Source organism: Pelodiscus sinensis, chromosome 17, assembly GCF_052426305.1.
Source record: "Pelodiscus sinensis isolate ZL-2025 chromosome 17, ASM5242630v1, whole genome shotgun sequence".
Lineage (NCBI taxonomy): Eukaryota > Metazoa > Chordata > Testudines > Trionychidae > Pelodiscus > Pelodiscus sinensis.
The window spans coordinates 15,344,321-15,372,004 of record NC_143068.1 but is presented as its reverse complement, the minus strand read 5'-3'; the positions used below and the strand labels follow the sequence as shown (position 1 = coordinate 15,372,004).

Here is a 27,684-nt window from a genome sequence, read left to right as displayed (position 1 = left end):
AGCAAATACAGGGGATTTCTTACTGTTGTCAGAACAGCTGAACTGCACACTTTTGAACTTTCTTTCATTGTGCATCAAAAAGCACTTAGTGCACTATTTTGTGGAACTAAATTCTGAAATGTAATGTGACTGGTCATTCACATTGTCAATTGGATTCTTGCCCGAGATCTTAACATAAATTTCAGTTACTGCTTGAGGAAGTAGATCCCAAATACCTTGATCTTCTAATGCACAGTGTTCGCTGGTTATCTCATGGCAACGTTTTCTCTCGTTTTGCTGCCTGTATTAATGAAATTAAGTCATTTTTGGATATGAAGGATGTCAAACACACCAAGTTTTCAGACTGTGACTGGTTGCTCAAGTTTTACTATCTTGTCAACATTACCGGTCATTTGAATGAATTGAACCTTAAGCTACAACGGCAAGGAAATACAGTCCTGACTCTGCAGCAGGCAATGTTTGGATTTGAGTCTAAATAGATTGTCTTCATCAAAGATATCAAGATGAGCAGACTGGCACATTTTGAAAGATTATGAATGTTTTGTGTTTCGTATCAGAGAATCCAAATAACAGTCTTGATTTGCAGCAGTTTGCCAGGTTTGTTTCTGAGCTACTGATAACATTCAAGTCTAGTTTTGTTGACTTTTGCAAACACGGTGCTCTGTTTTAAGTTTGATTCGTCCACATAAAGTATCCATTGAAGAACTGGATTTCATAGTTATTCCAGGCATTTTAGCAATTTGGACCTGGAAATAGCAGGTTTCAAAGAGTCTGATATGAGTGGAAAAATTCATTAAGACTAATTCTGATTTAGAGTGCCTTGCTCAACAACATGGAGAATTGGCAAAACTGCACAAATTGGCTGACCTGAAGAAATTGGAGCATGCTGATGATCTGATTCTACAAACTTGGAAAGAACATCCTGTCACATACAACACCATGCAGAATGTCAGCTTGGCTGTACTTTCAATGTTAGGCTCCACCTATATGTGTGAGCGGGCTTTTTCTCATTTGAATCACGTCAAAGGTAATTTGTGCTCAAAACTAACAGAAGACCGCTTGAAAGCATTCATGAAACTGAATTTGACCAGTTATGATGTATACGTCAAAGAAATGTGTGAAAGATGCAGCAATAGAAATCCCATTAAAGTAAGTTCTTGAGTACAGTGTTTCATTTATGCTATTAATCATCATGACAGTTATTAGTAATATTAAGTTGCATATTTTCAATCATGAAAATGGGCTATCTTATACTAGATCTCTGATCACTTGTTCTGAGTTTTGATGTAGTTTGGCTCTTCAGTTTGAAAAGGTTGCCAACCCCTGCTCTGGATAATCGATGCTTGATAAAGTTAGCCCTCCACAAAGTCATCTGGTAGATGGTGAAGAGAGAACATTCATTTCCTCCATCCCAGGGGCTCCTGACTACTGCTCTACTCTTCCATCAGCCTTTCAGTTACTGCACAGAAAAGCCATATCTGGTTTTCTATCCTCCTCCAGGGCTCAAATTGGACAGATCAGCAACCTGTTACCTTTTGATCCAAAGTCTCAGCTTAATTGTTTTTTAAACTGAAAGACTCTAATGGTTGTTGAAGAACCCACAAGAATGTGAAACACATGTAGCTGATGGTAGTCATGCCTGCTTGCATCAGCAGGGAATCTGAAATGATAGTTCTGTAAGTATGAACAGCTTCATCTCCATGAGATTAACAGAGATTCCTACTGATTAAAATTTGAACTCCTCTGATATCATCTCATGATTTTGGAACCTACAGCCATAGACCTGTACTTATGCCTTAATCTGGTCCTGTTCAAGGGTGTATCCAAATTCTCCTGAAGTGCCCAGAAGAGTATATGTGATATTTTAGTATATGTACAATTTGCTGTTGAGTAGTGTCTCATTTTCCCACCTCAAGTGGGCAAAAGTTAGAAAATCTCCTAATGGAGCCATATTAGCCTGTTACTATTATCGTCATGTCCATAGCAGCTTCTAGTTGTGCCTTTTTTGTAGTCCCTTTTGACCCTGAACTTTATAGATTTTTCTTCCTTTTGGACCTTGTGTCTCAGTTCTCTGAATTTGCTGAAATCTGCTTTAAAAAAAAGTCTTTTGTACTTATTCTGCTATAATTCCTTCCTTGGAGTTATGAAATAGATCATTTCATGATCATTCACACAAATTGCCTTTCCCCTTCAGATTCTCAGCTAATTCCTCCCTTTTGGCAAGAATAAGTATAAAATGGCTGTCCCCTGGTTGTTTCTTCCACTTTGAAACAAAAAGGTGTCACCAATACATTCCAAGAACTTAGTGGAGATTTTAGGTTTTGCCATATTAAATGATTCATTACTACCAGGTCTTGTGTTCTGGGTATTTGTTATTGGTTCTGGAAAGACCTTATTCATCTAGTCTTCCTAATTCATACAGATAATTTAAGACAGAGAATTGCTTGTCAGCCCTTCCCTTCATAGCATTTCACTGTGTTCCTAATATATTTGCTCCTGTTAGCTTTCTCTGATGCTGTGCAGAGAGAGGTGGAATCTTGAAAGGTGGGTGTTAATGTAGATGACGATGTATGCCTTGCCTAGTCTACAAGCGAGGAGCCCCTGCTGTTACCAAGTATTTCATAAACGGCCATTAAGTCTTAATCTCTTTCTCAAAATTCCATATCTCTGCCTTCTGGCTCTCTGGAGGAAAGATTTTTCCTAGTGGCTTTCATAGTGAGATTGGCAGGAAGTTCACTGTTGTCTAAGTGCTTGAGGACTTATGCACTAAATTCTTGGGACTCTGCACTGCTTCTTGGCCCATGTGAAAACATGGTTTTTTTTCAGTGCTTCTTTGCTGGTTGCTACCTCCTAACCTCCTCTTCCTTGGAGGGACTGGGGGGTGGGGGTGGGGGAAGTGTTCTGTGAAGCAAATAACCAACGAAAACTAATATTGATGGTGTCTACCTTAACTTCTGCTAGTAATACATGCAAGGAAAAGAATTGAGGTGGGAGTTGCTATTTTCCCCACCACTGCAACTAGGGATGTTAAAATTAGATTAATCAACTAATCGAATAGTCGATGGAATTTCCATTGATTATTCAATTAGTAAGGGCACTTCCACTTTGAAATGTAGCAAGAACCCCAGCAGGCCCAAGGCTCAATGTGGCACTTGTATTTTGAAATGTACAAGAGCCCCAACTAGGATTCTTGTACATTTCAAAGGTGGAACCCACAGCTATGCCCCTGCCTCTTCCCATGGAGCTGGAGCTGGGAGGAACTGGCTTTTAAGCCAGCTTTCCCCAGCACTCCTCCTCCCCCGCCCCTACCTCTTTCTGATAGAGGCAGCAAGGCGAGGGAAGCATCTAGTCTATTAGTCACTTACATCCCTAACCATAACTCTTTCTGTACCACAAGAGAGGTAAATACAGCATTAGAGGAAAAATACAGGGTGTCCGTGTTGTGAAAGCAATATTTCCTTCTGTGGTAACACTACACACAGGACCCACCTGATCTAAATCACACCAATTGTATTAGCTTGAAGAAATGAATGCATTCATTGCTTCTCAGTTTACTGGTCTCCATGCAGCTATACAGGTCTCACAAGTAGCAGAATATTGAGACTATTTTTGCAAACGGTTGATATTGAATAGTGACTGCTCAATTTTATAGATGGAGAGGTCCATGCTCCAGTCTCCTCCTATTATAGGTTTGTCATTGTTAGTGTTTGATCTTATATTCATCTAGAATTACAAAGGGCAGCCTAGGCTAGTGAGCCATCTCTGTGAGTGGCCCTTCTTCATCTCAATGGTCTGCAAGATTATTGTAACCAAGATGATCTCTTAGGATAAAGTTGCATACCTAGAATTTGCAGGATGTGCCAGCCGAACTATAGCAGTGCTTTGAATGCAGAGAGGACATGTTCTTGCAGTCAGTGTTGTGTGCAATCAGCGCACACCTTGCTTCATGTGCCCTTGCTTTAAGTCCATGTCACTTTAGTAATACAGCCTCTCCCCAAATTACGAACGAGTTACGGACCAAACAGTTGGCCGTAACTTGATTTGTTCGTAACTCGGACTCCATTGAGTTACCTAGCAACCGCGCTGTTCGTAAGCGTGGATCGCGTTCGTAACTTGAGGACCGCTTTAATGAGCGTTCCATGGGAACTTTGGTCGTAAATGCGAACGGTCGTAACTCAACGGTTTGCAACTCGGGGACTGGCTGTACTAATAGAATGGAAAAAAAACCTAGACGGACGGAAATCAGCAGGATTACTTTTAATTTAGCTTATAGCTGCATTCAACAACGAAAGCTGATATGAACCACAGGCCTGCAGAATTTTGTCCATAAATGGTTAGGTATTCATCTACCCCTTTGCTGTAGAGATTTGAGCAGCAGAGAAGACAGCTGAGCAACAATGTAGGAAGCACTGATCTTAATTATTATGCTGCTTGTCTGTTACATGCTGTCACAGTTCAGATTTTCATTTTGATCAACTTTTAAAAGTGTTGCAACTTCACTACATCTCTTAATGTTGATTTTTAATTTTATATTGAGTCCTTCATATAAGAAAAGTCAGTGTCTAGCAACTGTGTCTTATAAAAGTGTGAGGAGCTAAAGGCCAACACTGTGTGTTGTATTTGTGGAAGAATGATGGCATAGCCTTAGTTTTATTCTATTCACTTAAGTATAGCCAAACTAATTTCTTTTCTTACTCTAAAGCAGTGATTCTCGAAGTGTGGTCCACAACCGTCTTGCAGGTGGGCTGTGTGCTGGTGCTCCACCTTGCACCCCCTCCATGAGGTTGGAATGCTAGTGCCCCTGTGGGGGCAAGAAGTAGGTCAGCGGCGTTGCTGCTCTCGCTCTTCTCTCTCCCCCCCCCCCCCACTCCCCCCAACCCGGCCAGGGGAATGGCGTCACAGGAAAGTGCTTGCAGGAGGCTTTTCCCACTGCTCCCATTGGCTGGTATCCTGGCCAATAGGAGCAGCAGAAGGTTGGTGACTAGGACCAGCGGGGGCTGTGGAGGCAGATAAGCAACCCCCATCCTCCTCAAGCCAAGACCCCCTACCTCCATCCCCCTCATACTGCTACCTCCATTCCCCTTACACACACACACACACCTCCCACCCCTCTCCTGCACCCTCCCCTCCCCCGACCTCACCCACACTCATTCTGCTCCTGCCCAGAACTCCCACCATTTCTGGCACCCAAATCTCGCAACCTACACCCTCCTGCACCAATTTTGTTATAGTCAGTGGTTCGCTGTTGGTCTGCGGAAAGGTTTGTATTGAGCAGGGTGGGCTTCAGGCCAAAAAGTTTGAGAATCTCTGCTCTGAAGTAAGTGACATCCTTAAACGTAGTTTTCATAGAACATTTAGATAGCCACATAAAGCTGTATACAGGATATATCTGTATGAGAGGCAGCAATGGGATGAGCAGGAGCCGGTGCTGGGGGGGAAACGGCTTTTATGATGGCTCCCCCCCATCACCATCCCTGCAGTGTCGCCTGCTCCCTCTGTGTGCTACTGTCTATCAGAGGCAGCGGGGCAGGGATGGGGAGGGGAGGCCCAGGTTTGTCACAGGCTGCTGGACCTGGTGCAAGCCTTCCTTTATTGGCTAGTCGCGTATTCAATAAAAATTTTGACTACATGCAATTAGTGAATTATCGACTTCTTAACATACCTACTGCAATGTAATCTGACATGCACAGTGCAATTTGCTGCAGGTCCCAGGTAACTGCTGTGATTAAAATTTGTGTCAGTAATTGAAGCACAGGGATTCCCCCTGTTAATCACTGTAATAGAAGGAAATTTTCTCTTAAACAAAGATTACTCCTGTGTTCCTTCACTCCCTCATCCTCACCACCATCCAACTTACGGAAAAGTGAATTGACAGTAGTGTCTTGTCTCCTCTTTGATGGATTCACGAGAGTTTGTCACATTCTTTCCATGGGCCTCTTCCCATAATGTGCTGAATGCCTATAATACTTACTCCTGATCTACATGAAAAGGTGCGGTTAACACAAGGCACCTTACGTTGATCTAGTTGTGCATGGGTCTACATTTCACACCATTATAAGTATCCAGTTATGCTGACATTAATACCATCTCCGCAAGTGGTGTACAGCGAGCCAGTCTTGGGTCAGTGCAGTGTATATGTAGATACTGTATAGCTCAGTGTTGTGCCACGAGCCATTTGGAGGTGTGCTGCGGAGAACAACAGAGTTGAAAATGGCCACCCTTAAAGGGGCAGGCAACTTTTTTCACTAACTTCTCTTACCCTTTTTTTCCCCTCACAACTCTTCCCCTTCCACCTTCCCCCCCCTCAAAAAAAATCATTGGTGTTCCTCATAAAAGAATTGTTTGGTGTTCCTCAGTCTTAAAAAGTTTAAGAAACACTGGAGTAGCTTATGTGAACCTTGTTTTCCAGAAGCTATCCCACAATGCCACACACTGACCATTCTGGTCACCACTGTCCCGGATCATGGAGATCGGAAGCACCTCTCCCCTTTAAAGCCCTGCAGATTTTTGCAATTTGTTCTCCTGATTGCCCAGCTTGGTGAGTGCACCGAGCAGCTTTCCATTATTGAGTGCAACTGCCTGGCTGACCATGCTGGCTACAAGCTCAAGACATGCTCCTGCCTGGAGTAGACAGGAGATATTTAATCTCTTGAGCCCAGGGTTAAAGTGGCTATGCAGGCACAGTTCCTAACCAGTTGTAGGAGAGTAAACCTCTTTGAGCTGATTGCTCAGAAGATGAAGTTTAACAGGGACTATCAGCAGTGCAATGTGAATGCCTGTCATAGTCCTTTAGCTTACCAAGAAGCCAGTAGTCGAATCAGTGCCAAGCTGCAAATCTGCCACTCTGACCAAGAGCTGTATGCTCTGTTGGGCAGACACACCATCCTTCTACTCATCACAGTGCCATGGATGCCTCTGAGATACCTAAGTCACAGGCCTCTGTCATGAACAGTGAGGAGGAGGTGCTGATGGAAGAGGAAGAATATGGGGGACAGATGACTGAGGAATCCAGCTGTCCAACAAGCCAGGAGCTATTTTTGACTCCTCCACGGTCCAACCAGTACTGCCAGTTGAACACAGACAAGCCTGGTGCAGGTCAAGGAACCTCCGGTAAGTGTGTAGATAAATTTTCAACTCCAGTGATGACATCCACAAAGTAGCAAGACACATCTTTTGACTTAATGTACTTGCTCTAGGAGAGGTAGTGATATAGCCAAGGTTAACCTTCTCCTCTAGTGTTCAGGAAAGTATGTGTGGGGTGGGGGGGAGGGAGGGAAAGCATGCATAGCAGTTTCACAGTGGTACCTGCAGTCTTCTGCAGAAAGTTTCTAAGGAGATCTGCCTTGTTTCTGCCACCACAGTAGAAAGCTTTTTCTTTCCTCTTAGTGATAACTTTAGCAGAAACCATTGCAGTTCACAGGCTAACAGCATATGGACCTAGGTGGCTTTGGGATGCCAGCAGCAGCTGTGCTCTCCCAGTGTTTGTTAGCCTGAGGAGTGAGCTGTCAGATAAATTCATCACTACCTGTGGAAAATAGTGCCATTATTCAGTGTCATTACGCCATACTCAGTTTCATGTAATTTAGCAAGTCCTTCCTTGTTTAGTCAATCTCCACCAGGCCATACTCTGCTCCCTCTCCCAAGACTGGTGCTGTGATTGGCACCATACACAAGCAAAGTCAGAGGTGAGAATGTAGTGCTTAACCTTTAGGGGAACAAATTCAGCATTTTAAGTTTCTTTCCATAGTACACTGACAATGGTACTTCTGTGTTTTATCTGCGGCTGCTGCCATGTCACTGTGGCCTTCGTGATTTCCCTCTCCACACTCTCAGAACACTCAAGCCAGATGAGGAGAAAGAAGAGGACTCTGGATGACACATTAAGTAAGATTCTGCAAGCTACTCCTGTATCCGACTGAAGAGCACAAGGCCTGGAGAATGAACATGATGGCCAGCTTAGAGAAGGAAAACATGGAGAGGAGAGAGGCCCAGGAATCTCAGAAGGAAAAGGGGAGGAAGATGTATCAGGATGCAGTGGGGCTTTTCAGGAAACAGTCACTGCAGACTTTTGTGGACTTCCTGGTTTAGCATCTTGTGCTCACCTTCCTCTGCAGCCCTTTGAGAACTCAGTATCAGAACCTCCTTATATGGCTCCCCAAACATTTCACATGACAGATGGGGTCACGCCCTGCTCCTGCCACTGAACTGTGAGGAACATTAGACATTCATAGCTTCACATGGACTGACTGGTTAAAACCACCAGCCGTGTACAACTAACTGAAATGGACATGAATGTTTATTACATTTTTAATATATTTGCTTTTAAATTGCAAGTTTTGCAATGATTTTGTTACGGAATAAAATTGTATTTGAAAAATCATCTTTATCAGGTCACAATGGATGCTGCTGAGTGCTCAACAGTTCTGAAAGCTGTCAATTACATGTTATACAGTGGCACAACTCACAGGATCATTCACAAATAACATTAATAAATGCATTGACGATGTTATATTCCTAGAAGGCCACAGAAGAGCAGAGCCAGATAGAGCACACATTACCTCATGTTACTCTGGCTCACTGTTGTGGTTTTCCAAAGACTCTTTGAGCTTCTGTAGTTCTATCTTAAGGTCTTCTAATAGCCCTTGTGTCTGGACATTCAAATTCAGTAGGCAACTGCTTTGCCTGTTCTCTCTACTCTGGAAGAAACCTTTCCCTTTTTGTTTCTCAGGTATAATGCAGGACACAGTAGACAGCCTAACTATTGGCATACTTTCCTCACTGAGGTTCAGTCTTGTGAATAGACAACACCAGCAATTTCTCAGACAGCCAAAAGCACATTCGACTATCATTCGGCACCTGCTGAGCCAGTAGTCAAATCATTCCTTGGTGCTGTTAAGGAGGCCAGTGTGCATCTTCATGAGTCAGAGGAACAAGGCATAGTCTGGATCCTCCATTATCACTATTACCATGAAATTTGGCCATGTTTAAATGCCATGTCACTATGGCCATGTTTACATGCTAATCTTCCTGTCAGGAAAGTCCCCCCTCAAAGCTTTCTGAACAGTCTTATGTTCTTGAAGATGTAGTGTCGTGCACTTTCTCAGACCAGCCCACGTTGACTTCCGTGAAAGAATCTCTGGTGATTACCCGTGCTTGCATGACCATAAAAAGTAGTCCTTTCTCTTAATGTACTCAGTAGCAAGGTGGCATACAAGTTTGTGGGATTTTGAAAAGACATGAAAAAGATGGGATACAGATACTGATATTGGATGGGGACAGTTGCACACTGGGAAGTTGACCCCATGCCCAATGATCCATTTACCAATCTGTCCCAAATCAGTGCACTAGACAGTGGAAAGTTGCACAGTGCCCTGTCTGTGGTGCACCACATTCTACAAAAGATGGGCTACCGATACTGTTATTGGATGGGAACAGTTGCAAACTGGAAAGTTGACCCCATGCATCTCAGTGTGCATGCTCACAAGCAACATAGTCGTTGTGGCTGTTTGTTACTGTAATATGAGTTCATCTACATTTATAATATAAACATAGCTTTATTCTTGTCATTGGCCCCTCAGCTCTTTGAAAGGCGTTCACCTAACACTGGTGGGTGCCACTGCAAGAGCCTGCAGATATGACTTACCATAAGTTAGAGGGGTGGAGTGCTTAGTGTGGTGTATTCTGTTTTCACATTTCTCCTGCGTTGATGGAACTGTGATGTCTGAAAAACAGTCTAATTGTGTACCTTTTACTTTACTTCCTGGGTGCTACTTATACAAAATTAAAAACAAAAGGCTTTTTTATGTGTGTGCACAAAGAATGGTATCTTAAGCCATAGCTGCAGCTAGGAAAACCTCTATCTATCCATAGATCTTAATTGGCAAGGCATAATGCGAGCACTGGTTTACCCTAGCAGATGAAAAATTTAATGCAAGGAGGAGAGTGGGACATTTGGGAGCAGAAATGGTCCTCATTCTCCACAGTCAATTCTTCTATATGTAATGTGTAGTCGACTACACAATTAACTGGTAAACCTTGGTTTATTGGTTAATCTTGTCAACTACATGCACTTCTTCTCCCCTTGCTGCCTTTGTGCCCCCATCCACATGCTGCTGCCTCAGTGGCAGCAGTGCAGAGGGTGAGAGGGACAGGCTAGAGCTGATATATGCAGGAAGCCAGCTCCCCATGCATATCAACTCCCATAGACCTGCCCTCCCCCCCTTTGCTGTCTCCTACAGAGGCAGCAGTTGGAGGCAAGTAAGAGCCAGTGCTGGGGAGGAGGAGGGAGGCTGGGCAGGGTATGCTGCAGCAAAGTAGCCTCTGTCCACAGTGGCTGGGGCTCCCTGCGGACAGCAGCCCCTGTCCACGGGGGGGGAGGGGAGGTCTCCTCCTGCAGACAGGCTGCTGTCGCAGACCAGCCTCTGTCCACGGGGAGCTTGGACCACCACGGATTGGAGGGCTACTGCCACCCTGCGCTGCTGCCTGTTTCAGAGGCAACAGCACAGGGTGGCAGGGGGCTCATTGGGAGGACAGTGGCTGTTGAATAGTGGTGTAACTGCTAAGATTTCATGCGTTTATACGACTATTCAGTTACACAATATATAGCATCCCTACTATATGTTAATTTCAGCATTGTAATGTAATTCTAATAGCATGTTACAAAGTTTATTAAGCTTTTCTTTAGTTTTGAGAGAGCTTGTGCTATAAATTGCAACGAACTAAATGTATGTAACATTTCTGCTGCAAAAAATCTCTGGTGTTAAATAGCATCCTGAGTCTTCTAAACATTCTAATGAAAACTTGTCTTTAAACTTTATCTTAATCTCTAAAACATCTGTATGTCTTTGGCTCTGCAGTTTTCTTTCAGACCCCTCAGCAATATTGTGTATGAGTAATGAGAATGCATGGGCATTACTTTGTTCTTTGTCTCTTTTCCACATCTCTATCCCCTTCCATATGTAAAATGTGTGTTCTCCTGCTGTGTACAAGTTGAGATCGTTATTCTTTTGGGGTGTTTGTGAAGAAAGTTGCTGTGATCAGCATTTTTAAAGACTCAAAACAAAAATTCAGATGTAAGGAGACTGAACTTCCACCAACTATTGATTTCATTTGGAATCTCAGCTAGATCTGTGCAACATATTTCAGCCTATGGACATGCTGCCTAGAATCCACTCTAACCTTGCATATTTCTTATCAAGAAATCATATAGTCATGGGGAATTATTAGTGATTCTAATACAATCTTTTTTTTCTTGCAGTGATGCTACAACCTTTTGATTACGACCCTAACGAGAAAAGTAAACACAAGTTTATGGTACAGTCAATGTTTGCTCCAGCTGATACTTCAGATATGGAAGCAGTAGTAAGTACTGAAATTAATTTAGAGACCGTTCCCTTTATTTGTGTAATTTTATAAAAAGAGAACATCTTAAAGAAACAGAATCAGATTTTTCTGTCATTGCTTGTAGATTGACTTAAAGAAATTTATTGTTTTTCCCAATAATTAACATCTGCATAATAAGGGAATGCATGTTCCTTTTTCCCCTCACCCCCATGTTTCTTGTGTCACAAGTCTTAGATTGCAGGATTAGATGTGTGTGCTATGGGAAGAATTGCCGTCCTCAAACAGATGGCTGCTGTTCTGTCAGTAGTAGGATGCCAGGTTAAGTCCTAATTTTAAATGTGCACATAAAAAAAAAGCAAGGCTAATGGCCTTGTTTGGTATCTTCTGTACTTTACAAATGATTTCCCTAAGTCTGGAATCCCTCAACCCTCCTGAATGTAGAGTAGGACTTCCCTGGACCAGCTTCTGTCTTTCCAGTGGGAATCAGAATCTTTCCTGTTGTTGTGGAGTTTGCTTTGTCCTTTCCCTTATATAGGCAAATAAACATGGCAAAGATCTTACAATACACCATTCAAATGGGTTATAAATGGAAAAAAAAAGGGTAGGCAGAGGCTGGGGTGAGACAGGACAAAGGATACAGCCATAAGAGTATGAACTACTTTAAGATTGGAAAGAAGCAAAGGGAGCTGAATTGACTGACTGTTAAACACTAACAAGTATACTTTTCTCTCCACTGATGGCAGTAATCACCAGAGTCTTGCTGTTGAACCTGTCTCCACCCTAACTTTTATTACTTTGCTAAACATTTAACCTTGGTGAAAACCCTTAAAGTAGCCTGTGTACTTTTTTCTGAAAACTTATTTTAAAGTACACTATAAAAATAAAGGGCACGTACATATCCCATCTTGTACATTTGATTTCATGACATAATAAACTGTTAACCTTTTAAATAAGATATTTATTGATCCTCTTTTCATGCAGCAGTGGTTTTGGAATGCTAACTGAGAGGATGCTGATTGTACTAGGGTTTTTGTAGTGATCCCACTGAAGAGAATTACTCCCTTTTCTGTATTATTTACGAAATTGGTATCTCTTTCCCATGCTCTGTTTCTGAGGGTATGGGGGCTTAGCAGTGCAGACATAATAGTCCATTTGCAAAGCACAAATCACATAGTAGACTAGAACAAATTTGGGCATAGCTCTATGAAGATAAGTAGGTTAGTCTTAGATTGTTCTTATAAGACTGGCCAGAAAACTGTACAGCTGACTTTGTCAAGTAATCTTACCGTGTCAAGAATGTTAAACTCTTGGATGGTTTTAGGAGCTCTTTAAGCACTCCAGAACTCATCTTTCCAAAGGAAGTGATTGAAGCCCCTTGCTTTAGCTTCCTTTTAAAAGAAGACTAGTTGAAACAATAGCCCCTACCTATTGGCAGAGAGACTTATCGGTTACTCTTTTTCAATCTCTAACTTAGTGCATAAAATTCAATTTTACATCACCAGAAATGCATATCTATGGAACCTATAGGAGTGTTTCAATTTTCCAGATCTCTGCAGGCCAACAACTTTTATCCTGCAATACTCAGTCCTTCGATATGTTACCATAACAGAGATATTGTCCTAGAAGTGACAGATCTCTAGAGTCCTCCAAAGCTTTCAACACTTCACAGCCCGTCAACAAACTCAAAAGAGAATCCTGATTTCAGCATCAGAAAAGTGGCAGAACTATTCAGCTATTTACCTTGGTCAAATTTCATCTCAAACTGACCGGGTGAGCCATAATCTGCAGACAGCAGTATTGTGAGTCAGCTATTTCAGTTCTGGGTCATAGAATCATAGTCTCCTAGGGCTGGACGAGACCTCAGGAGGTCATTGAGTCCAGCACCAAGCCCAAAGCAGGACCAGCCCCAACAAAACCATCCCAGCCAGGGCTTTGTCAAGTTGGCACCTAAAAACCTAGGGATGGAGATTCTACTGCCTCCATAGGTAACCCATCCCAGTGCTTTCCTACTCTCCTAGTGAAATAGTTTTTCCTAATATCCAACCTAGATCTACCCCACTGCAACTTGAGACCATTGCTCCTTGTTCTGCCATCCTTCACTACTTAGAACAGCCTTTCTCCATGCTCTTTGGAATCTCCCTTCAGGAAATTGAAGGCTGCTCTTCTGCAGACTAAATAAGCCTAAATCCCTTAGTCTCTCCTCCTAAATTATTATTTATATAAGGCAAGAATTTCTAATTTTTATCCCTGGGCATAAATTTTGGGGGGCGGGGCACGTTGTTAGTTTGGTTAGATGATATAGCTCCTCCTATTTTAATACTGATAAAAGTAAAGTAATGCACATTGGGGAAAAATAATCCCAACTATACATACAATATGATAGGGACTAATTTAGCTACAACTACTCGAGAGGGATCTTGGCATCATTGTGGATAGTTCTCTGAAAACATCCACTCAATGTGCAGCAGCAATCAAAAAAACAAATAGAATGTTAGGAATAATTTAAAAAGGGATAGAGAATAAAATAGAAAATATCTTATTGCCTCTGTATAAAACCATGGTACGCCCACATCTTGAATACTACATACAGATGTGGTCGCCTTATCTCAAAAAAGATATATTGGCATTGAAAAAGGTTCAGAAAAGGGCGACAAAAATAATTAGGGATATCCCATATGAAGAGAAATAAAAAGACTTGAACTTTTCAGCTTAGAAAAGAGGAGACCAAGGGGGGATATGATAGAGGTATATAAAATCATTACTGGCAAGAAAAAAGTGAATAAAGAAAAGTTATGTATTCGTTCCCACAGTATAAGAACTAGGTAGGGGTCACCAAATAAAATTAATAGGCAGTAGGTTTAAAACAAACAAAAGGAAATTTTCCTTCACTCAGAGTCAACCAGTGGAGCTCCTTGCCAGAGGATGTGAAGGCTAGGACTTTAACAGCGTTCAAAAAAGAGCTAGATAGATTCATGGAGGTTAGGTCCATCAATGGCTATTAGCCAGGATGGGTAGGAATGGTGTCCCTAGCTCCTGTTTGTCTGGAAATGGGTGACAGGGGTGGGATCACATGAGGATTACTTGTGTTCCCTCTCTGGGGCATCTGGTATTGGCCACTGTCGGCAGGCAGGATACCGGGCTGCATGGACCGTTGATCTGACCCAGTATGGCTGTCCTTCTGTTCCTCCTTTGAGGGTAAGGATTGTCTCACCTATGCAGCGCTCAGTACAGGCATGAATATTCAGCTGGTAACTAACAAATACATGTGAACATGTGTGACTGAACTCACTTACCAGCTTGGCAGCATTTCCTGCTAGCCATTTTGAGAATTAGCTCTCAAGCTGTTCATCTTATTGATGGTACCTTCTCCACGTGCATACCTGTCTCAGCCCAGGAACCAGAGCATCCTTTTCATGACTTGACACTCCAGCCATGTCGTCATCTGTTTTCCCCCTTCCTGGAGGAAGTATTTCCCAATTCTGTAGTGCAGCCACTTCCCCAGTAATGAGTGGGGGGGACTTGAGTCCACAAACTACTTGAAGTCCTAGCCCACAGACTTTGTGGCTACCTGCCTACCACCACCTCTCCTCCTCTGCCAGAGCTGCTTCAATTCCCTGGCCACTTCACTGGTGCCCCCACACATTTTACACCCTCTTCTCAGGGTCTCCAGCCAGGAGCTCCCTCTTCTTTGCCAGTCCCTGCCAACAACTGCTTTGTCCAATATGCTGCTTTCTTGTAGCCAGCAATGAACACCACACCATCCTCTCTCCTTGGGCTCCTTACAGCAGCCTGCTCTGCAACTCCTTTTATGTAATTCTGCTGGACCTTGACTGAATGTTCCATGAAGTCTCTCAAGGTTGTTTTTAACTTTTTTTTTAAGTGTGTAAAGTGGATGTGCCACCACAACATGAAATGGAATTTACCAATGAAAAATGGGAAAGTGATTCTTATTTTTGAGGGAACAGTAATTAATCCCTAATGGACACCACTTTAGAAGATTTGAACACCCCATTTTAAATAAACATTTGAATAAATAATAATTCGTTCAATACAGCCTGTGTGTTTATAAGAATGCTATTATTCTTTAATTATTCGTTTTGGATATGGTAACTTTGTCTTTCTTTTGAGCTGTTTCCTTGCATCTTTTTGTTTGATTTAGTCTATAGATATCCCTGAAAAATGTTTGCTAGTGTAACCCCTTCAAGCAAATTAGTTTTACATGAAGTTTTCATTTTTGTACAACTTCTCAATAGTCTGTTGTCATGATTTTTTACAGCATATCTAGAGAGACCGATTTTGTATTTTTCTGTCCCTTTCAAGATAGTTTTAACAAATAATTAAGGGAATACATGCTTGGCAAGGTGAAGGTAATGCATTTTATTATTATTTGTTGAAAACTTTGATCTGATAAATACCCAGTACTTTTAAACAAAATGTATGTTTATGAACTAGACAGTGCAGCAAGGAATCAAATTGCATTACCTTTTCCGTAATCCTTATTGTAATCTGCTCATTATTTGTAAAATTTTAGTGGAAAGAAGCTAAACCAGAAGAACTCATGGATTCTAAACTTAGATGTGTGTTTGAGCTACCAGCAGAAAATGATAAACCTGTGAGTATTTTCAACTCCGTGGTGAGTGATTTAACTTAATTCCACAGTTAGAACATAAAAAATCCATGTTTGTACAGCCCAACTCTGTAAGCAACAAACAGAACCCTTTGTTTTGGTATTAGAATCACACACACACCCCTTAAGTAAAAAAATTCAAGTCTTCACGCTGCTTAATCCAACTAAAGGTTAATTTACACAACTGAAGTTCAGCAAAACTACTGCAATTATTTCTCAGAGAATTTTGGATTATTTTTGTTCCTTAATGAAGGATGGCATAAAAAATTAAGCCTTGTGAAAGATGCTGCTCGATATCCTAGAAGTCCTCTACTGATCCACAGAGCAGATATAAAACACAGTGATCAGCCGTATAAGCTTCCACTTGTTGCCCTGATCTGATGGGATTTCCTGAGAGTGAAATGTTTTAGAAGTAGAAAGTTAGCAAGCGGTCCAGGGCAATGTTGGCATTTGTGGCCTGGGATTCCTGCTATTAGTAGCTGATGTGTTTTTTCTTGTTGGAGCAGGGAAGATGCTGATTAATTCATGATGGAAATAAGTATCCCGAAATGCAGAATTGATTAATTAAGATCTACCTGTTTATGTGTATGTAGTGCATTCATTTCATGTACACAGGAAGCACAAGAGTAGAGTGTTCACCCTTGCAGTCAAGGTAGTGCAATTATAATTATATATTTGTAACAAGCCTTACAGTTGCCCTCCTGTGATCCTTTATACCTCTGTCTGTGCACCAGACTTGTACATTCTGCATGTGCAAACCCCACATTGCTCACATTCACTCTGGGATTTATGTGCACGTCAGGCCAATGCACTTGGAGAAGAGAGAGATATAATCCTGTATCTATGAGAAATTTGCAACTGAGATGTCTGAATTCCACTCATGAAGTTGCAGTTTTGATTTTTCTTTAATCCCTAAAATTTGTTAGGACAAAATAGATCATAAGTAGCAACAAGATCCTATTTTTATAACTTGTGTTTCTTGTGACGAGACTTTTACGATACTTATGCTTTTCACAGGGTTTGGCTTTATGCATGCCAAACTACAGAATATGCCAGGCTGTGGGGGAAATCCCTGGTATCCTTCTGTACAGGATCATATTGGGAATGTTTAATGGGGAATTGTTTTTCCATATACATCCTTATTACAGTTGTTCAAAATATCAACATTCTCTAAACTGATTTGAAGGGTGGTTCTCCCTTTTACACTGTGGAATTGTAGGAGAGTAGAGGAGTAGTAGGAAGTGAGAGTATGCAGAGGGGTAAAGAGGTGGTTCCTGACAGAGGGCCAGGTGTAGCTAGAGCACAAATGCTGCCTTAGTTCCTCCACATGTGTGGGAAGCAACATTTGCCATACTGTGTTTTCCATGTTTCCTTTCAACTCTCACTCACGATGACACTAATGCCTCCTAAACAGGTTCTCTTAGGTTATGTCTCCACTACGAGCTTTTTTCGGCAGAAAATATGCTGAGGGACTCATTTTTTGCCGTTTCTTTTTGCTCAAGGGGTTTTTGCGCGAAAAGCAGTGTGCACAGGGTTTTTTGGCACAAAAACCCCATTTTGCACAGATCCTTATGCCTGTCCCTTCGATGCATAAGGATCTTGCACAAAACGGGGTTTTTGGGCAAAGAAGGGTCTACACTGCTTCTTTTTGTGCAAAAACCCCTTGTGCAAAAAAAGGCAAAAAATATGCTAATGAAGTTCTGACTTATGCTAATGAGTCCCTCATTAGCATATTTTCTGCTGGAAAAAACTCATAGTGTAGACGTAGCCTTAGTTGATTGGGGTTATGTGTGAGAGAGAGAGAGCAAACAGAATGTGTCACAGCCCCTTGACTTCATTAAGAGAGGCAGAGTCCTAGTCTAGGGATCTGTTTCTCTGGTTTGGTAATGCCCAGACTTTTGCCAAAAACCAAGAAGTAGAAATAAAGGCCACAAAAAAATACAAATGTAAGGTCAGCATAGTTCAGCTTTTTTAATAGTCCCTTCAATATAAGATGTGGCTTTTTCTTTAATAATCATCCTAAGATCACTGTCCTTTTTTTGACAGCATGATGTAGAAATAAATAAAATTATATCCACAACTGCAAAGACAGAATCTTCTGTAATGTCTAAATCAATAAGTTCTTCCTTGGATGACACTGAAGTTAAGAAAATAATGGAAGACAATAAGAGGCTTCAAGTAGAAGTTCAGAGGTTACGGGAGGAGAATAAACAGTATAAGGTAAAGATTTTTCTTTTGAATTCTGCCCATTTGAGTTTGAAGCTTCTTTGTGGGTGGGAGTGGTTAGTGTGTACCAGGGTACTTAAATTTTAGTTACACATGTAAGGAAAACACAAATTCTTATCTTCAAATTTACATTTTCCAATCAAAATTAAGCACATAAATCCATGCACTCTGGGGGTATAGTGTGAAGTTTGAAGCATACAGCCTGGCAAAGTGAAATGATAGTGACCCAAAATGATTTATTATCACCTCTCCTCCTTTTTTTTGTACAAAGAATTGAGTAAAACTTTCAAAAGCAGTCAGATAGGCACAAACTTTGCCCAATTCTGTGTCATCTGGGAGTTTTACTACTGAGATTAGCAGGAGCAGAGTTGGGCCAAAACCAAGCAGTTTGGAAATACTTCCCAAATGCATAATCTAAGAAACTGTTAGCCAAAGTACAAGAGGACCTCTGGGTCCAGCTTTGACCACCCAGCAATATGAAAGCTCAGTATGTAAGAACTACCTGTCACTCTTCCGAGGTACTCTTTTTAAATCTGTTTTTAAGCTACCCCTTGAAGTAGCTATAAAGCTGAAATCAGTAATATGGTTTAAGTGTGAGGTAAATATTTACCACTGAAAATCTGTTTTGTTTCCTCCATTTTTGTCTCTTAAAATATGCTACATGCTCGGTTAGCCTCATTATGCCATCACTTTCCCAAAAATGATTTCCAAAAATAAATTTGCCTTAACCTTCAGTACCTTGAGAAATGTATTAAAAGTGTGTTTCTTACTATGGACATTTCATATTGCAACTAATATTTGGTGCTCAAACCTTTCTAAATTCCATGATCAATGTTAGAAACATTCAGCTAAATCCAACACCAGCTTTCTGACACCTTAATAGTATGGTCTGAAAGGGCTTTATCCACCTCTAAATAGTCTGGTGTTTAGGTCAGGAAGTAATGAATACTGTATCCAGGTAAAATTACAGCTCCTATGTCAGCTCTTTCGTCCTACCATGACACTTCTTAGATTAAGAGCACTGATAGGATTGTAGCACAACACATGCCAGTAATTCCTGGTAGTATCAGTGAGATGTCATGTAATGTTAGCATGTATATGGAAAATTAAAAATGGAATCACTTCGCTGAAGTATTTGAGAAATTTCTGCTTCATAATTCAAGGTTATTCCATTGGCAATTGGTATCTTCATAACTGCAAGTTTGTGTTCACATTTGTACAACTGACTTGTGTGCACAGCCCTGAAAATCAGGGGATATCCATATATGCTTGTTGGTTACTTTTTGAATGAATTGCTTTTATCCCCATTCAAACTAGCTGGTAGGAATAGAATGAAGAGGTGTTGTCAATGCTTCTGCATCAAAATTGTGTGCCTTTCCAAAGAAATACATCTAATAGACTTAGCACTACGATATTTTTTTCAATGCTGCATTTTTTTTTTCAAAACTAATAATTAGGGTTCCTTCCTGTAGGATGAAGATGGACTGCGGATGAGGAAGGCTCCCCAGACGAACAACCCAATATCTGCATCTGCATCTGCTGCCAAGGAGGAAGGGCTCAGCACTAGACTACTTGCTCTGGTGGTTTTGTTCTTTATTGTTGGTGTAATTATAGGAAAAATTGTCTTGTAGAGACAGCATGCTGAGGATTGTAAATTGGCTTGATGGTTCTGCCATATCATTGGATTAAATTTATTCATAACAATGTTTTAAAAAAATTAATGTATGACATCTCACAGGTCTTGCCTTTAAATTACCCCTGCACAAATATAACATAATGTAATCCTCTAGAAAGTTTAAAATGTACAATAAGTGAATGAATGATAAAGAATGTTCTTTATTAAGTGATGAGAGAAAAATCATGATTTAACACTACAGTGGCATATTGTAAATGTCATTTTAAACATTCTTAGACCTTGGTACATGTTGCTGGATTATTACCTCTTTTTTTTAAAGAAAAACAAAGAATTATTCTTCCACTGCTGGAGCTGGCCCATCTGGATGTTTGGAGCTGGGTTAAGCAGGAGGGCTTGATAACTTCTGTAAAATATGTTGATCTACCATTCTACTCATCAGTTTAACAGATTGTCAGTGTCTTCAACTCTGTGCAAATTACCAATTTATTGGCACTTAAATTAATAGTGAGAAGCTGAAAAGAATTGTATGTGGCCACGCTGAATGTGCTAAGCATCATTAAGAGGCATATATTGACTGATATGAAACTCATTTGGAATAAAGGTCAATGCCTTGTTCTCTTCAAGGGACCAAGCTACATGGCTGTTGGTTCATTTAGATAAATTGAAATGTTATTCAGAGATGTTTAATGCATATTTAACTTATTTAAACGTATTTCATCTCATGTTTCCTTATTGTCACAAATTGACTAATACTATGATATAAAAAGGCACCTGTTCTAAAACCAGTGGATAGAACTAACAACTGCTGTAGTGATGCAAAATTCTTCTGCCTCCTGATGTTTTGGGCACTATGTAATTGTTAAAGTTTTGATCACTTAAACATTGGGAAACAGCAGTCAGGAAACTGTTTTTGTATGTAAATAAATGAGTCTATCTAGCAAAAAAATTAGTAGTAAACTAGTTCTATGCGGTAAAAAGACAAATCTTGTTTGACTATGTAGCATCTTAAAAAAATTAAATAAAGCCCAGAGATTAAAGTTCCTTTTGTTACTTTTGTCAGGTTTTATTAAAAGGTTCTGTAGATAGTCACTTGGATGAATCTTACATAAGTATCAAGAAATTGCTAGCCTTATTTCAACACTGCTTCCTCCAGCCCCATTTTAATCTCCAAAACCAATCTCCAGAGAAGAGCATTTGATGGAATACTGATGTTTAGAATAACCATATTATCAGGCTGTTTATTTACTAATAATGAGTACTCCTGTGGCATCTTAGGCTACATCTACACTGCAGCACTATTTCAGGATCACAGAGTATCCCGAAATAACTATCCTGCATCTTCACAGCAAGCCCGTTATTTTGGGCTCACTATTTCAACGTCCCTGTAAACCTCATTCTACAAGGAGTAAGGGACTCCTTTCAGAATAGAGCTTAATTTGGCGTTGTGTAGACTGTGCCAAATGACAAAATAAGCTATTTCAAAATAGCATTGAAATAAGATGAAATTTGTGTAGCTCAAATTGCGTATCTTATTTTACGTTATGGTGCAGTGTACACATACCCTTAGAGACAGACTTAGATATATATATATATATATATATATATCTAATATAGTATGAGCTTTTAGGGGCAAAACCCACTTATTTATTTACTAGGTATCCTCTGCTATATTTCAGTCTCTAATGATTGGAGTCAGTAGCCAGTAGGCCTGATAATCTATACAAAATGAGATTGTAAGGAAGTAATATTGGTAATAATATTAATATATTAACTAGGAAAGTCATTATTAATACTAACTATAAAGCCTGTATATTCACCATATTGATGAATGACATATAGATGACACTTTCAGTTGACTATTCAATCTAAGTTGGATTCCAGTTTCAGAAACGATCAGATGTAGATGTCCAATAGAGTGAGGGGACTAAAATGTGCAATAGATTGAAGTTTATCATCACACCTCTGAATCCAGAAGCACTTAAAAATGTCTTCTTTTTCTAAACCTTTATAATCAAGTCATACTGTAGGGGGCAAAAGTATCTGAATTGATAAGTTTTTAGTATTGTTTTTGTTTGTTTTTGGAGTGTTTTTTGTTTTTGTATTTTGCTGCAATCTACTTCTCCACCCTTGCCATAATAATAAAAATGCTAATGGATAGTTACTTGTCAAAAATGGTTGCCTGCCCTACATTGTGCAAATTAGCAGAATTTTTGTGGTACTAAGTTTGCAGGTCATGTGAAATCCCAACCTGTTCTGTGTATGTGAGCATTTCTGTAGAGACTTCTTGTAGAACAACTGACAACCAGGAAGAGGTCCGTCTTCAGACAGGGTATGAAGATAGACCAAAGCCAAGTCTGTTCTGTGCGGTATTGGCAAAGCAGTTATTCTGCACTTCTTGTATGAGTGCATTGGAAATAATGCAGAGGAAGAATGTAGGTCAGGGCTATTCAACTTTGGAAGCCCCGTGGACCACAATGATACTCACAGCAAATGTCGAGGGCTGCAACTTAAGTGTGGTTGTGTATACATGCAAATATATATATGCAAATAGATTTTCACACAGTGCGCTGGTGCTCCCTGTATCTCCTCCATGGGGGCTAGAAACATGGACACCCTATGCCCATCTGTTCCAGCTAGCCCATCCACTTGCGTCTTTCAATGCTCAGCCAGCCTGCCTGGGAGACATCTTGCCATTATGTAATGTGTTCCCCGTGGAGGGCATGTTCAAAGGATCCCACCCACAGGCCGCGTGTTGAGTAGCCCTGATGTAGGTAGTGAGATCAAGAGAGCAGAATAGGTAGGGCTGAACAAGAACTTTAAAAGTTACAGCTTTGCTCTTTAGGGGCCCAGTAAGTAAAGGAAACCTTCTGGCACTCTTTAGCTTCTGTTAACCAAAATGGCTGATCAATGCAGGAAGCATTCTGAAAGAGAGTTGTCTTTTTGAAAGACATGGGATAAATATGATGCCTGAAGAATTCACTTTGGCTTTGTAGTATGTATCTGGAAAAACCTTGTTTAAAGACTTCAGAGGGGTAGCCGAGTTAGTCTGTAACTGTAAAAACTTTAAAAACAAGTCTAGTAGCACCTTAAAGACTAACAAAACATGTAGATGGTATCATGAGTAGAAGAAGTGGGTTGTGTCCATGAAAGCTCATGATACCATCTATATCACCGTTTCACAAACTATGGGCCACAGCCCAGTACCAGGCCGCAGGAAAAAAGTACCGGGCCTCAGCGTGGTTTCTGGGGTGTTCCGGGCTCCCGGAGTGCCTGTGTGGCACCAGGTCTCCCAAGCCCTTGGCCGGCCTGGGTGGGTCTGCAGCTGGATCTTCCAGCTCCTGGCAGATGCATAGCTCAGGGGGAGGGAGGGGAGAGCTGGCCATCAGAAGCAGCACTGGACGGGGGAATCGGGGCGGGCCAGGGAGATTGGGGGAAGGGCAGCCAGCGGAAGCAGAGCTGGGCAGGGGGCTGGCCAGGGGAGATTGGGAGGAGAAGTTGCGGAGAAGCGGCCACTGGAAGCAGGACTTGCCTGGGGCATCAGCACTGTCTGTGAGAGATTGGGGGGCTGGCGGAAGCGGGGCTACCTGGGGGGCGCGAGATTGGGGGTAGAGAGCTGGCCAGGGAAGATGGAGAGGGGGAGGAAGGAGCGAAGCAGTTGCCGGAAGCAGGGCTGTATGTGGGCAGTGGGACTGGCAAGGGAGATTGGGAGGAGAAACGGGGGAGAACTGGCTGTCCGGGAGGAGATTGGGGAAGTGGGGCTGGCCGGAGGTGCAGTGGGGAGAGCGAATCGGCCAGCGGGGAGTGGGACTGACCCGGCCATATGTGGATCTTGGGGCACTTCCATTCCCCCCCACACCCTGCAAAGCACAAGTGAGTCCGGCCCAGTGATTCTGTTGTGCCCCCCACATCCCCTCGAGTAGTTGCGAACTGGCTGGCTGGTAGACACACTCATGCAGTCTGAGCACATTTACCAGCCAGGCAGTTCGAAACTACAAACTGATACATTTAGTAATAATAAAACTTACCTAATGAGAAAATACCAGACATGTTATATGTCTGGTATTTTCTCAGTCTGTTTTTTATGTGTTTATATTTTTGGGCTGCAAAAAACAGTACAGGAAAAAAAAAAGGGTTCCAACTAAAGTAAAAAGTTTGGGAAACCCTGGTCTAACCAGCTTTCTGTCTTACACTCCATTTATCCAAACCATATTCCTTAACTTGCTGGCAAGAATATTGTGGGTGACCATATCAAAAGCTTTGCTAAAGCTGGCACTGGGGGCTTTGGGAGGGCCAGAAACAACTTATTTGAATATTTGTCATTTGATTAATGAATATTCAAATATGCAAATGAATGTTACCAGCCCTCCAAAAGTTGGTGAATGGATTTACTGGTCCCTGTGTCAAAAAGTTTGGGAACCCCTGATCTATGTTTTGTTAGTCTTTAAGGTGCTACTACACTATTTGTTGTTTGTTTTTCTTGATTAGAGATACTGAATGCAAATGTTTTGTTTGGCCATGGTCTTCAGAGCACTCTGACAGTTATCAAAGTAGAAGAGCCTCTCATGTGCAACTTTGAACATGAGCCAGTATTGCAGGGTAATGATGGAGGATACGCTTTAGTGTTGGTCTGTAGGAGGGGGGTGGAAGTGTTTTTGTGGGTTGAATTTTGTTGTTGCTGGTACCCTGAGCAACTGACATGCATGTTATCCATCAAAATTTATTTTGTTGGCACAGATCTTCTTCGAGTGATGTCCCTGAGGGTACTCCACTGTTGGTGTCGGGCTCATCCCAGCGCCGCAGATCGGAGATTTTTATAAACAGTATCTGAGAGGGTCGCGTGCTGATCATGTGTGTGAGACCCGACTCCCTTCACTTCTTTCGTTGCTTCCTGCAGCTGCAGACAGAGCTCTCACTTCTCATCTTCTCTTCGTTCTCTGTAGATAGAAATTGAGTTGTAGTTAGTTAAATACTAATGTTTTCATTCTAATAGTTCTTCGAGTGGTCCCTGTGGGTGCTCCACTCAAGGTGTCGGGTCCCGACCCGGTGCCGCTAGTCGGAGATATCCAGAGCCGTAGCCGGGCCGGACCGCGCATGCCCGAGAACAGCGCGCGGCGTTCGCGCCTTTGCAACGGTCCGCCCCCCCCTCGTCAGTTCCTCTTAACCGCCTGTGGTTGCTGGCAGAGCGTCGTTTATCTCCTCAGAGAAAAGCCGTTCTTAAAAAAAAAAAAAAAAAAAGAGAGAGAAAAACTTATTATATACAGTGATATTCTAGTATAGTTAGTAGTTCAATTGTTTAAAAAAAAAAAGTAGAAAATTATTAGTTTACTTGTATATAGTTAAGTGGTTAACATCATGCCTGGCTTACTGGGGTTTAAACGATGTGCGCAATGTAAGGAAGCGATGCCGGCATCTGACAAGCATGCGACCTGTGTCAGATGCCTAGGAGAGTCGCACATACCACAGAAATGCGCCCATTGCGCGAAATTGACACCTAGAGCACGCAGGGAGAGAGACATGAGATTGAAACTCCTGCTGTGCAATAAGGCTTTATAGCCCTCTAATGACCAGGTGTCAGAAACCCCCGCAGGGCAGAAAAGGAGATCGCAGTCGCCCGGGGTGATGGGGTCAAAGAGAAAGAGAGTGTCTCAGTCACGCTCTCTTCCAGGCACTTCATTGTCCCGGACCAGTCAGGGACACAAGCCGGGTACGTCTGGAGGCATAGGGCACCAAGAAGTGCCACACCGGGCACTGTCAGTGATGCCCGCACCTCGGAGCCGATCGTCATCGGCACGGGCTCTGAACACCTCCAAGCGTTCGGCTCACCGAGAGCAATCGGCACCGCCAGAGGTGCTTGAACAGAGACTGACTGCGCAGCCGCAATCTACAGCGGCACCGCAAGCGGCGCCGATAGATCATGACAAGCCAGCTCTGCAGTCGGCGCCGGAGGTGGCAATGAGTGACGGGCCCAAAGAGGTGCATGAGCGGGCCCAACAGCAGGGCGTCCCGCAGCGCACAGAGTCGGCACCGGGAAATCGCTCGCATTTAACAGCCTTGGCAGACAGGGAGCTGCCTGCGGCCCCGCGTGCAAGCCTGGCCCAACAGCATGATAGCACAGGGCACGGGACGGGGGGTCAATCCCCTCCCCTCTCCCCACAAGGGAGGGAGGATGCTCGGGTATCTAAGGTCCCTACAAAGGCTGCTAGAAAGTCAATGCCAAGACACTCCATTTCACCATCGCCAGAATTTTCACCTGAACCTTTGCCTTCACCGTGTCATTCAGCGAGGGTCAGGGATTACCCAACGTCCCATGATCACGCAATACGTTCTCCACGATGGAGATCAAGATCTCGTCACTCTGGCCATTGCGACAGATATCCCTATTATCATCGGGGATCATAATATCGGTCTCGCTCACCTAGCTACTCTCCTCCAAGGTTGTATCATAGGAGGTATGCTAGCAGATACTCCTCGCGACGATCGTCCCCGGAGCACATTAATTACAGGAGCCACCATTCATCCTATGATCACGATAGATCGCAGTCCCGTTCCCATCTGTGCTGTTGTCAAGCTCCTTGTGTATCACAACCATCTCCTCCAGTCCAGGAATGTCGGACTGCGAGACCTCTGACAGAGACCCCCTCGGCCCTAGCTCACCTATCGGAGCCTGAGGAAGGACAAATTTCCGATGCGGATGATCACCCGCAGACTGTATCTCCAGAAGATATTTCGTCATCCTCCCCAGACGATGCTGTGTTTGCGGGAGATTCTTCTCCTCCTGATGACACAAAGGAATTTCAAGATCTTTTCAGGAGAGTGGCCCAGTCTCAGGGCGTCCAGCTATCAGATGTCCAGACGAAACAATTCAAACTCTGGAGAAATTTACATCCTAAACAACAATCTAAGGTTGCTCTCCCTATGGATGAGGCAATACTCCAGTCAGCAGCGGAAATTTGGCATACCCCGGCTTCGACAGCTCCAACTTCGAAACTGGCAGAGAAACGTTATTTTGTGTTATCTAAAGACTCAGAATTCCTTTTTACCCACCCTCAGCCAAACTCCTTGGTTGTTGATGCAGCTCTCCAAAGGGCTAAGAACCCACAGCTGAAAAATGTGGGGGCAGATAAGGAGGCAAAAAAATTGGATATATTTGGCCGTAAAGTATATACATCGGCCACATTGCTCCTTCGCATAGCGAATTACACAGCCCTATTGGCGAACCATAGTTTCGATAGTATCGCGAAGCTTACAGAGCTGGCCCAAAGATCATCGGACGCTGATAAGGAGCTGTTACGGTCGATCCTCAAGGAAGGCTATGCGTGTTCAAAGGCTAATCTCCAGATAGCTATGGATATGGCGGACACAGCGGCTCGAGGAGTGGCAACAGCAGTGTCTATGAGACGCTCATCCTGGCTCGCCACAGCGGCGGTGCCCGAGGAGCTACACTCCAAGGTTGAAGACCTTCCATTTGACAGGGTAAAATTATTTGCAGAAAAGATAGATGAGGTACTTCATACTGGCAAAGATTCAAGAACAACACTCCGTACGCTGGGGATGTATGTACCACCATTCCGCCGTCGTCGTTATTTCCTGTATCAAAGACGGTATGATTACCAGCCTCGGAGACAACAAAATCGCCCGTTCGACCAGTCCCAACCTAGACAGCTTAGAGTCTGTCTGTCTTATGAAAACAGGCTCCTGCCCTTAAAGGGGAGATCCTCTAAAGTATACTGGACCTCAAGAAGTTGTAAGGCCTGAAGTCATGCAGATCGGCACATAGCCACTCCAGTTGAGTGTGTCTTTACTGCACAGTCTGCTGAGTGCAGAGCCGCTTGCAGATCTCCTGACTATATGG

The 27,684-nt window shown here is 42.5% G+C and overlaps 1 protein-coding gene across 2 annotated transcripts in view; it reads left to right on the top strand.

Annotated features, from left to right (window-relative positions):
* The window catches only part of VAPB (VAMP associated protein B and C), a 63,786-nt gene extending 42,912 nt beyond the window's left edge, over nucleotides 1-20,874 (top strand). Inside the window, exons 3-6 of one of the 2 annotated variants that reach the window (XM_014574721.4) lie at nucleotides 11,258-11,361; nucleotides 15,875-15,955; nucleotides 18,017-18,190; nucleotides 19,669-20,874. In XM_014574721.4, the coding sequence (XP_014430207.1) occupies nucleotides 11,258-11,361; nucleotides 15,875-15,955; nucleotides 18,017-18,190; nucleotides 19,669-19,827 (518 nt within the window). In that variant the 3' untranslated portion in view covers nucleotides 19,828-20,874. Of the gene's footprint in view, nucleotides 1-11,257; nucleotides 11,362-15,874; nucleotides 15,977-18,016; nucleotides 18,191-19,668 lie in introns of both variants that reach the window. The other variant, XM_014574720.4, reaches the window with a different exon arrangement.
* Nucleotides 20,875-27,684: the final 6,810 nt, after the last annotated feature.